The following is a 12,796-nucleotide window of genomic DNA, read 5'->3' as shown; positions in this document are numbered from 1 at the left end:
TTTTCAATGCTCATACTTGTGTGGATTAAGTGGTGCCAATACAAATACTTAGGACCGGATTTTAAGTGACTCCCTTTATGTACCTAACAAAAACACAGATTTTTAGCCATCAACCAAAGCACCTACCACTCTTGCGAATTCTCTCTTCTAACAGGTCAGTATGTCCCACAGGAAGTTTCTTATTGAAAATCTCTGCTGAACGGAGAAACATGGCTTCAACTGCAGACCCCTTCAGCAAAGCAATCTGATCTTCATGGTCTAAAGTTTGGAATCCTGGAGAAAGAATGAGATTGAATTTTTTCCTGGCAAATAGTAGGTGCTAAATAAGAATATTGATTGATAACAACAATGATGAATGAATGAATGAATGAATGAATGAAAAATAAATAACAGCTAACATGTATACAGTAACATAGGAGCAGCTAGGTGGTCTCTTAGTGTCCTGGAGTGCATCTTCCTGTGTTCAAATCTGACCCCGAAACTTAATAACTGAATGTTCCTGAGCAAGTCATTTGTTTCTGTTTGCCTCATTTTCCTCCTCTACAAAATGAACTGAAGAAATGTCAAAGTAGTTTATTATTTCTGCCAAGAAAACCCTAAATGGGGTCACTAAGAGCTGGAAATGACTTAAATGACTGAAGAACAAAAACATTAATATACCACTCCTAATATGCCTGCACTAGCTTTATAATTATTATCTCATTTGATCCTCACAATAAGACTGCAATGGAAGTGCTATTATTGCAAATGAGAAAACTAAGACAAATAAAGATAAAGACATTTTCCTAGGGTCACATATCTAGTAAATATATGAGTTTGGATTTAAGCTGGGAACGTCCTGACTCCAAGTACAGTGTTCTATCTACTGAACATTTAGCCTAGATTCAAAACTCTATACCTTGTGGCCCCAAACTACCTTTCTTCAAAATACCCCTTTTCTTATTCACTCATTAGTAAAAAAAAATACACATTTTTCTTATTTCATTCTTCCTTTTCTGATCTGTGTTCCATGTACTTGGAATTGACCTTCCCATCTTCTCCCTTGTTAAAAATCTAGGGAAGGGTGAGCCTAGATGAATTTGGGGGTCATTGCCATGGCTGACCTCTTCTCATTCTAAAGCCCAGTTCTAGGGCAGCCTTCTCCAGGAAGCTTTTAGATTGTCACCAACCACAAAAGTTCTCTTCCTCTTCAGGACTCCTGTAGCACTTTGGACCTATCTCCCGAATTGACATTCTCTTTGGTATTAAGAGTTATTGTTTCCACATTGTACTTTGACCATTACATTGGGTACTCTTAGGGTTGAGGTTAAACTAAGATTCATTGCATTTTTTCCTTCTAGTAGTAGTGTTAGAGGGCAAGTGGGAATGAGGAGAGGTTAGCCCCCCCCCAAAAAAGAGAGAAAAGAGTGATAGATTTTTTTAATGCAGGGAAGAGAAGGAAAGACCAGAAAGAAGCACACTTCTTTCTGAGTTCCTGCACTTTTGTTTTCTTTATTGATTTCTCTGTTTCTGAAGAAAGTCACTTAGCCTCCCCAGGTTAAGGGATCTGTCTTCTTTCCCACTGTTTTCCTTAAACACTCAGCAGAGAGTTTTGAATTCCTTTGTCTCCTTGCCTCAATTTGCTCCTTCTTCCATCCCACTTTCCCCACAGCCACCAAAATGCAGGTCTAATCATGTCATTCCCCTTCGAAATAAAGTTAGGTGATTCCCAATTGCCTCCAAGTTCAAAAGTAAACTCCTTAACTTGGCATTTAAAAATTCAAGTCTTTCAAGCTTTTCAAGCTCCAGCTATGTGATCCTGGGCAAGACACAACTCTGTTTGCCTCAGTTTCCTCATAATGAACTGGAGGAGGAAATGGCAAACCACTCCATCATCTTTGCCAAGAAAACTCCAAATGGGATCATGGGGAGTCAGACACAAACAAAACAACTGAACACAAGAAAATCATTTTACTTTGAAGTATCTCTAGTTGTAGGGGATTTGTTCTGCATTCTCTAGTCGAGATAGCAGCCAAAAAAGGTCATTTGAACTTGAGATGAATTTTAAAAAACCACAGATCTGCCCCCAATGGAGAGGTGAGAGTCTCAGAGAATCCTGGATATCACCTCTGAGGGCACTAAAAATCTGCCAAGTTTTGAGGACAGCAACCAAAATGGCAAAGAGCCTTATAAGGAATTTCCAAAGGAACTGTGTTGATTCTAACACTGGAGATGAAATGACTACCATGCTAGCTGTCATGGAAGAAGGATTAGACTAATTTTGCTTGACTATGAAGGATGGAAGCAACAAAAAAAGAGCACATTTCAGCTTGATGTAAGGAATAATTCCTTAAATATTAGAACTGCTCAAAATTAGTATATGCTTCTTTGAAAGGTAGTGAGTCCTTCCTCATTGGAACAAAGGTTGGATTACCACAATCAATCTACAAGCATTAAATCCTTCTTGGGTATCTGGCATTATGCTGTAGAAGCAAAAGCATGGTCCCAGTCATCAAGGAAACCTTGCTTCAATGGAGGAGACAGCACTGACACAGCTATATGTGAATGTTCTGTTTGTCCTTCACACTTAACTTTTGTTTGTCTCAGTTTCTTCAACTGTAAAATGGGGTAAACAGAACCTCCCTTTCAGGGTTTTTGTGATAATAAAATGAAATAATATTTGTAAGGGGCTTAGCAAAAAAAACCTAAAAAAAAAAACCCAAAGTAATGAGCCACCTAGGTCACAACTTTTTTTCTAGATACCATTCCAGAAATGGTCAAAGTGCCCATATCTTCTCTGTTTCAAACCCCCACCCATCCCTCCCAATTTTCATGAATATATAATCTTGTTTTTTGATCATGAGAGATTGCTTTCAACTCAATTAGCATATAAGAAATTAAATTCCACTTTCAGAGTTAATAAAGAAATGAGGGAATGTTCACATTTCAATGATAAGTGAGCACTTTCTCCCATGTCTTATGAATTTTGCCCAAGCCCACGTTGATCCAAAAAGTAGATGCAATAAAATTAATTAAATAACACCACAGGCCTAGGCGGGGGGGCAGGAAGGTAGATTAATATGTCTAACAAAAAGTCTATGTCAAAAAACAGCTCTGCCTAACTAGCTTGAAATATTTCAAGTTGTGGTAGTATAAGTGAGTTTTGTCCCTTACATAGCTGAGAAAGTGATATTCCTAAGGCACAGATCCACATTGTCAGTCCCCTGCCCAAGAATCACCAGAGGTTCCCACTGCCTCTAGGACCAAATATGAATTCATCTCTGATATTAAAAGCCCTTCACAATTTGTCTTTTGAGTGTCTTGCCAGGTTTATTACCCAGTTCTCTCCTTCATATATACTATCTATACTACAGGTCAATTGGTCTTTTTGGGAAATTCATAATACACAACATTCCATTTCCCATTTCTGCCCCTTTGTTCTAGAAATCCCTCATGTATGGAAAGCTTTTCTTCCTCCTCTCAGTGATGTGCTTCAGATCTCAAATTCCATACCATCTCTTTCTTGAGGGATTCAATTTGTAAATCTCCACAAAAGTACTAATGTTCCCACAAGAAATGATTTTTGTATCATTTTGGATACATGTTCTATTTCTTTTGTGGAGAGCAGCAACTCTCATGATGTCTTCCCATGCATACTTAGCCCATAGTAGACAATAAATGCTTTTTTTGCTTATGGACCATTAGGATCAGAGATCTCAGGAGTCATCTAGTTAAAATTTATAATTATTTAGATAGAAAAATTGGAACATTTTCTCAAGTCCATAAATATCAGAGCCTAGATTTGAACATGGAACCTTTGACAACTGAGTCAATTCTCCTATCCTTACACTGAGGTCCTTCTGGTAAATCCTGTTATAATGTTACTTTGGGTATCTCACTTATCTTCTCTGGGACTCAGTTTCCTCATCTGTAAAATGGAATTGGATTAGATGATACCTAAGATCCCCCCTATATGAGCTGACTTTAAAATAAATACTATAAGATTATATTATATATACATATATGTATGTATGTATGTATGAATGTATATACTGCACTGGGAGTCAGGAGGACTCTAGTTCAAATCTAGTCTCAAATATTTTCTAGTTGTACAAACCCTGAGCAAGTTGTTTTGCATTCGTGTGCCTTAGTGTCTTCATTTGTAAAATGGGAATAATAATAGCATCAACCTCCTCAGGATAAAATGAGATAATATTTATAAAATGCTTTCCAAGCCTAAAAAAATGCTATGTAAATGCTAGCCGTTATTATTATTGTTAATACTAAGAAACAAAAATGTTTACCTTAAAAACGAGATGTTTATACTGCTGAATACCCTGACCTCTACAAACAAAATATCCTCATTTCTTCAATGTATGTACTTAGAAGCATTTGAAGAAACCAACCAATTTGTGACTTACCTGGTAATTTTTTTGTGAATTCCACAAGGACCTGCACATGACTAGTAGCCATTTCAGTTAAGATGAGAAAATTCTCTTCCGCACTGAATTCCTCTTTTAACTAAATATTAAGAATAAGGGGAACAAATTACAAAACTCAAAATAAACAGTTGGGATGATGTAAAATCACAGGAGAAAAATAAAATAAAATTTTTTAAAAAACTCATGGATATGAGATTAAACTGAATAGTTTAAAAATGCCATCTGTTTCACATGTCCTAATCTTTTTTTTAAGGTGTTTTTTTTTTTTTTGCAAGGCAAATGGGGTTAAGTGGCTTGCCCACTCTTGAACTCAGGGACTCCTGACTCCAGGGCCAGCCCTCTATCCACTGCCACACCTAGCCGCCCCCCCCCGCCCCATCCTGATCTTAAACTCTGGTGATAATATTGGCAAGAATGCATGATTTCTTGTTTTTCCATTGTCAAATATTCCTAATGAGACTTTTACTATCTAATGTTGATTTGAACTGATAAGTCAAATTCTTTTTTTTAGGTTTTTTTGCAAGGCAAATGGGGTTAAGTGGCTTGTGTGTGGCCACACAGCTAGGTAATTATTAAGTGTCTGAGACCCGATTTGAACCCAGGTACTCCTGACTCCAGGGCCAGTGCTTTATCCACTTTTATCCACTATGCCACCTAGCTGCCCCAGTCAAATTCTTCTGAAGAAGGTTGCTAGACGAATTTTCAGATATTTTACTCACAATTTTATTAGTTATTTCTTGAGGCATCCTCTGCTTACTGTAGGCATCCATAATATAATGTAGAAGGTTCTGTTGATCTGAAGAAAGTTCTATTTTCTCCTATACTGGCAAGAAAAAAAAACACAAGGTTCAGTTTTCATATTTGTTAGTGTCAGGTTACAAGAGAAGGCTATCTTTCTGCATTCTCCAAGTATTAATGGGAGAGTATTTTTTTTAAAAGAGGGCAAAGAATCAGGGGATGTGAGTTCTGATATAATGTATTAATGGATATTTATTGTAATCATTTGAACATTTTATAGAACTCCGGAATGACTTACTTTCCCATCTATAAAATGAAGGTTCTATTTTTAGTACATGGGTAAGTTGAGGGGTGTCATAAGAATAAATTATATGAGTCAGAAGGAGAAATCAAAAGTATCAACAGTTATATGAAAAAATGTTCCAAATAATTATTGATTAGAGATATCCAAATTAAAACAACTCTGAGAAACCACCTTATATCTATCGGACTGACTAAAGTGAAATAAAAGACATGTTGGGGGGATATGGAAAAGCAGGGACACTAATATACTGTTGGTTGAGTTAAGAACTTGTTTAACTAGTCTGGAAAATAGTTTAGACATCCCCAAAGGGAAACAAAATTGTCTTCTCAATTGTCTCAGTAATACATCTACTAGGTTTGTATTCCACAGAGATCAAAGAAAAATGAAAAGGATCCATATAAAGAAAAACATTTTTAGTCATTCTTTTTGTAGCAGCAAAGAATTCAAAACTGGGGATAGAAAGGTCATCAGTTGGGAATGGCTAAAGAAGTTGTGGCAAGGGGCAGCTAGGTGGCATAGTGGATAAAGCACCGGCCCTGGAGTCAGGAGCACCTGAGTTCAAATCCGGTCTCAGACACTTAAAAATTACCTAGCTGTGTGGCCTTAGGCAAGCCACTTAACCCCATTTGCCTTGCAAAAACCTAAAACACACACACACACACACACACACACACACACACACACACACACACACACAAAGAAGTGGCAAAAGAAATATTGATGGGATGTGTTCCAATAAGCCTGGGCAGCCTTATGTGAACTGATGCTAAGTAAAGTGAGCAGAACCAGGATAACATTGTAAACACTAACAGTAATATTGTTATGGTTGATTAATTGTCAAGTGCTTGGCTACTCTAATCTGAATTGGTAGAAGGAACTTCTTTTCCAGAAGTTCCATCATTATTGACAGGTTGGTGAAAATAAGAAAATAAAAAAGTATTACTAAGCACTTTGGGAAAGTAATGATTTATAATGTCAAAATTTTATTAATTTTTATGTCAAAATTAAAATCTTTAAAAAAGTAAGAAGCTATATTATTAACCCAGTTGCTTGTGTTTACTTTATAATCAAATATAACCTTCTTTTTTTTAGTTTTTTTTGCAAGGCAATGGTGGGGTTAAGTGGCTTGCCCAAGGCCACACAGTTAGGTAATTATTAAGTGTCTGAGTCAGGATTTGAACTCAGGTGCTCCTGACTCCAGGGCTGGTGCTCTATCCACTGTGCCACCTGGCCACCCCCCCCCCCCAATATAAGCTTCTTAACGACAGGGACTGTCTCTTATTTGTCTTTGTCCACACACACACACACACACACACACACAGAAATTACTTAATAAATGCCTGATGATTGGTTCATTTATATTCATTTATATTATCTGTGTAAATCTTGTGTCTTTAGGGAGAATGAAGGCTCCTTGAGGGCAGGAATCATTTTATTTTTAATATTGTATTCCCAGCACTGACCTTTCTTCTCTTGACACAGAACGCATCCCTTGGAAGAATGTAAACTCAAGGCCAAAGACTTTCATTTTTAACACCCTTTCACTAATACTTTGTAGTGATGTTTCTTGGATGAAATTGCATTTGGTGTGTGACATTTTGTGCCATAGGAGAGCTGTGGTCAGTATCAGAAATGATGAGAATTGTCATCCAACCTTATTTTTTCAATGAATTACAAAAAAAAGTTGTTACAGTTGATAAACCAATTAGATCAACAATACAGGTTTGCCTAGATTCTACCTGATGATTCAGAAAGGCAGTTTGGTGGAGAGGAGAGTGCAGCCCATCTTGGGTCAGATATCCTGGGTTCAAATGCGACGTCTTACTACCTCTTCTGACTTTTGACAAATGACCTGACTGTTCTAGGCCTCCAGAATGGTTTTACATTTTAAAGTAAATTTCCATTGCCATTCTTAGCTTATGGGTTATACAAAAATAGATAGAGGGCCAAATTTGGCCCTTGGACTATAGCCTGCTGACCCCTGGCTTGAGTAACTAATGTGGTATCAGCAGAGAATGTTTTGTTAACCGTGAAGATACTATTTTTCCAAAGAAGTTATTGTGACCTTTGTCTTCACTTATGTTGTTGTTCAGTCATTTTAGTTGCATCTGACCCTCCATGACCCCATTTGGGATTTTCTTGGCAAAGACACTGGAGTATTTTGTCATTTTCCTTCTCCAAATAAGTAATTTGCCCAGGGTCACACAACTAGTAGGCGTCTGAGGCCAGTTTTGAACTCAGGAAAATGAATCTACCTGACTCCAGATCGGGCACTCTCCCCACTGTGCCACTTAATTGTCCCCTATGTCCACTTACATATTACCTCTATCCTCCCCACATCTCTGCTGATTTTCATCTCCTTTCCAAGAATCCTAAGATAAGGGAATTTGAGCAGTTTGGTAATTTTTAGTGTCATGTCCAACCAACTTACTGGTTTTAAATTCAAATTATAGTCATTAATCATATTCTACATATAACAGGAGTGTGATGAATGGCTACAGTGCAAATCAGACAGCATTTTCATCTAACCCCTACAAGAAAGGACTCTCGCATTCAGTGGGACTGAGTTGGAATGAAGCAAAGGAACAATCACTAGAAGGAGCATCTGCCAAAATCATGACTAAATGTGATTACCCTATATGACTTGGTTGTAGATGTCACTTGTCTCATGTCAGGTCCTTCACTGTCTTCATTGACTGATGGATCAGAAGGTGGCTTCACATTTTTTCTCAGTCGTTTAGATTTACATTGGATTTCAGTTAGCAAGCCTGAAATATTTTTTAAAATACATACACTTAATGATTTTATTAGTCACATTTTATTAGTCTGTTGGGCAGAGTCATGATCTTAATCCACCATTAGGATTTATCCCAATTGTTTCAACCATTTGGCATGGAGATCGAAATATGAATGAATGAAAGACAATGAGCTGCTTCAAAAGTTAAATACCACTGAAATCAGTTCAATTCAACAATTACTATGCTCCTACTATGAATAAGCCTCTGGCCTAGGCAAAGACCAAAAACCAAAAACCAAAAAACAACATACATATAGTTGATGATAAAAGTTAACAAATCAGGAAATTGTATATCAAAGGAAAGAACTGCACAGAATTGCTCAGCTAATAAGCCTCAGAAATAAAGATCCTCACTTTTTCCCACTAGAATCCCAAGGGTTCTTAAACTGGAGTCTATGAATTTCTTTTTAAATAATATTTCGACAAGAGGACTTCAATATATTTTCTTTGCAATTCTGAGTCTTCACCAGACACTGCCAAGGGGGTCCTTGACACAGAAAAGGATGAAAAACTCAGCAGTGAACTAAACTACAGTTAATCATCACAAAGTATGTATTTTTTAAAAGTGCATACAAACTAGTTTAAAGAGGAAGAGAGTATCAATAGCTGGAGGGATCTAGAAAGATCAAAAAAGCATAGGGTTCAGTGACTTGCCCAAGGTCACATAGTAAATGTCTGAGGACCCATACTCTAGTGGCCCCTTATGACCACTTAAGTAGCCCATACCAAAATACCTCTGTTCACATCTCTGTCATAAGAAAGGATCTTTTGCACACATTTATTTTCACTATGATGGTGTTTTCTAGGGGGGAAAATCTCCCCAAATCATATTTGAAATAAGAATAGTAACCTTAAATGCCTATTCAAATCATCAAAATGTAATTAAGTTTTATATTTGCTGCTCTCAGAATATAAGTTCCTTGTGGGCAGGGTCCATGTTCTTATCTTTCATCATATACCCACCCAGAGTGGTGGTCACTAATTAGTGGTCAATGAATATATTGACTGGCTGTATATTATTTTTTAACAAAGTAATTTTTTTTCCTTCCCTCCCCTGAAGAGACCAACAGAATCTGGTTGATGTGAAACTACATTCTTTGATCTCCAAATTCTAAATGATGAATTGACCTGATTATAATCTGGTGAGGGAAGAAGAAAGTGAAATTGGGAAAGAACTGGAGGCTTTTAGAGAAATGGATTTCAAAAATCATCAGGAAGAATTGAGTATGGATTGGGGAGGGGGGAAGGAACCTCTCTTGGCCCTTTGTCCCAGGCTGAGTGCCAAAATAAAAGGAAGTCTACTTCAGGGAAATTCCATGGACAAATTCTAGGAAAGCCTCCAAGTCACGGGAGGGTGACAAAGAGCTTAGTACCCAGGATGACCCTGGGGCTCAGATAGAAAGAACCAAAGTTTCTCTGTAACCAAAAACCTAGGAAAGCAAGCTCTTGGGAACCTGGACTTAAAAACTACAAATGGATATCTGCAACTTTTATGCCATACAAAGACTGTAGGTATAACTATCAGTTTTATCTCTTTACTATGAGGTTTGCAATGCTTTTTTGACATTTATTGAAATTTCAAGATTTCCCACATACACACACTAGTTATTGAGGGGATAATGGAAAAAGGCAAAAGAAAAGTTCTTGAATCCCTTATATGCCTAATCTGAATATTGGTATAGAGAGCAGCAGAAAGTTTGGTGGTGCAGTGGACAGAGTATCGGACCTTGAATCAGGAAGACTTGAGTTCAAATCCAGCCTCTGATCCTTACTAGTTGTATGACCCCGGGCAAGCTTACTTCTCTGAGGGAAATGTCATATAAACATTAAAGTCTTTCAGGGTATTATTGTAATTTCTCGGTTAAATTTAGTGATTATCTCATATTTGGATTATTGATGGCAATAGACTACTTAAGGGGGAGCAGGATCTGCCTGCCTCAAGTCTCTTCTCCATTGCACTTTCCCTATCTGTGAAATGAACTGAAGAAGAAAATGGTTGACCATTCTGGTATCTTTGCCAAGAAAATGCCAAATCGACTCATGAAGAATAAGATACAACTGAAATAACTGAACAATAACACCGAAAGACAATACAGCATGTTACTTAGGAAACAGATGGCTAGATTCAAGAAGAAAGAATAATTATGCTAAAGGTAGATCATTACAAATTAAGAGCTGGAAAAAATGTTAGAATTCATTGAGTCTGTCCTTCAAGTTACAGGTAAGGAAAGTGAGGCCCAAGAATTTGTAAATAACTTGATCAAGTTTACACATGTAGTAAGGGGCAGGGCCAGGATCTGGACTCAGGTCCTCTAAATCACAGTTTCTTTTACATATTGCCTCTTAAGTATTGCTAATTTGCTAGTGGACTTGGAGTGGAAATGTGCTTCAAGTATAGACTAGTACCTTAATTTCTCCATTTGCTCAATGGGACTCGACATAGTTGCAGTATTCCCTCTCTCAGTGTTGTTTTAAGGCTCAGATGGGGTGATATCTGCAAAGTACTTTGTAAACTTCATGATATTTAAATGTTATATAACTTTATGTTATAAAGTGTTATGATTATCTACATATGAGATAAAGAAACATATAATCCAATTAGATGGACTAGTTATGTGGCAAGAGGGAAAGACAATCAACAGCCAGCCCATGTTCTCCACTGTTATCATTAAAAGAACTCAAGGTAGGTCCTCAACACTTTGGGTAGACCTTAGGGGAAGTCATGCATAAGAATTTCATATTATGGGGAGACCTGAATGGTTGTAAATCCCATAACTGGCAGGCATATGCACATCAGGGAGATCACAAGTCATTTGGCACATGTGCAATATGGAAATGAATGAAATTTGTGGCATAAGAAATAAAGAGTTGGACTGGGAATCAGGAAGACCTCAGTTCAAATCCTGCCAAAGGCATGGAATAACAGTGTGACCTTTGACCTCTCTGTGCCTCAGTTCCTTTAATCTATAAAATAATGAAGTTGAATTTGATGGCCTCAGAGGTCTCTTCTAGCTATAAAATTCTGATCCTGTGAAGTTATTTGTACCAGCATCATGGTTTACTTTCCCAAGGAAATGTCAAATAATCTCTAAATTCTTTCAGAGTATTATTGTAATTATTCAGTTAAATTTAGTGATCATCTGATAGCTGGATTATTGATTGCAATAGAATACTTAAGGGAGGTGGTGGGGGGGAGTCTGCCTGCCTCAAGTCTCTTCCCTACTCCAATCAGTCCTCCATTTAGTCACTAAAGTGATTTTCCTAAAGCACAAGTTGGATTCTCTCTCTCTCTCTGTCTTTCTCTCTCTGTCTTTCTATCTCTCTGTCTCTGTCTGTCTCTCTCTGTGTCTCTGTCTCTCTGTCTCTGTCTGTCTCTCTGTCTCTGTCTGTCTCTCTGTGTCTCTGCCTCTCTGTCTTTCTATCTCTCTCTCTGTCTGTCCCTCTGTGTCTCTGTCTCTGTCTCACTGTCTCTCTCTCTCTCTCTCTCTCTCTCTCTGTCTCTCTCTCTCTCTCTCTCTCTCTCTCTCTCTCTCTCTCTCCCCCCACTACTGGAATGCTCTCTCCTTCCACTCTAACTCCTGATCTCTCTAGTTCCCTTTAAATCCAAACTAATATTCCACCTTCTCCCAAAAGCCTTTCCTAATCCCTCCAAATTTCAGCACCTGCCCTCTTTTAATTAATTCCTATTTATCCTGTACATTGTTTTGTACCTGTGTGTTTGTTGATTGTCTCTATTTAGATTGTAAGCTCCTTGAGGGTAGAATTGTCTTTTGCTTCTTTTTGTATCCCCAGAGGTTACAGTGTCTGGTTACATAGCAGAACTTCATTGATGATTGATGGATGGATGGATGGATGGATGCCGCATCAATAATTACTTTAGTTGCTTCTAGGTTATATTTCAAATTCTCCCTCCATTATAAGAAAGTTATTTTCTGCATTCTAAATGATTTGCGACACATATGCTAAACTATTGAGGTCAGTATGGAGAAGGAAAGTTATGAACATCCCTAACATTGTAAAAGAGCCAGACATTGTAAATGTCTTTGAAGAAGGAATTCTGATTCTTGAATACTAGAAAATAAACCAGAGAGGGTTGATTTACCATCTGCACAAGAAGCAGACCCAAAACAAAACTCAAAATGACTGATAATCCTTAATAATCCAGTTCCATGCTGTTAGAGATGCATTGAAGTATCAATTTAGCTCACCAAATCACCTTTTGAATTTATTCATTTCCCTCACGTGAAATCGAGATTGAATGCCAAGCCGACCGATTTCTCAATTGTCTCTACTCTGCTATTTACTAACCTGTATGACCTTAAGAAAATCAATTACTCTCTCTCACCTCACTTTCTTCATCTAGAAAATGGAGTAGATTACCAGGCTTCTTCTGGCTCTAAGACTATAGAAATAAAGTTTTAGATTGTGTAGATATAGGGATGGGATGTTAATATAGATTTTCAGCATCTAATCACTAGAAATCATATTTTCTTGCTGGTGGCGATATAAAGCTGTGCTCTCTTTAGCCACATTGGA

The 12,796-nt window shown here is 37.5% G+C and overlaps 1 protein-coding gene across 3 annotated transcripts in view; it reads right to left on the bottom strand.

Moving 5' to 3' along the window:
• The window catches only part of NR1H4 (nuclear receptor subfamily 1 group H member 4), an 86,113-nt gene that overhangs the window by 14,579 nt on the left and 58,738 nt on the right, over positions 1-12,796 (bottom strand). For all 3 annotated transcript variants that reach the window (XM_074226669.1, XM_074226667.1, XM_074226668.1), the window contains 4 exons: positions 8,098-8,231; positions 5,141-5,239; positions 4,401-4,500; positions 127-273 (listed from right to left, as the gene is read on the bottom strand). In XM_074226669.1, coding sequence (XP_074082770.1) covers positions 127-273; positions 4,401-4,500; positions 5,141-5,239; positions 8,098-8,231 — 480 coding nt within the window. The remainder of the gene's footprint in view (positions 1-126; positions 274-4,400; positions 4,501-5,140; positions 5,240-8,097; positions 8,232-12,796) is intronic.

Source organism: Macrotis lagotis, chromosome 2 (assembly GCF_037893015.1).
Source record: "Macrotis lagotis isolate mMagLag1 chromosome 2, bilby.v1.9.chrom.fasta, whole genome shotgun sequence".
Classification (NCBI taxonomy): domain Eukaryota; kingdom Metazoa; phylum Chordata; class Mammalia; order Peramelemorphia; family Peramelidae; genus Macrotis; species Macrotis lagotis.
Note: the sequence above shows the minus strand (reverse complement) of the source record. Positions and strands in the feature narration are given on the sequence as shown.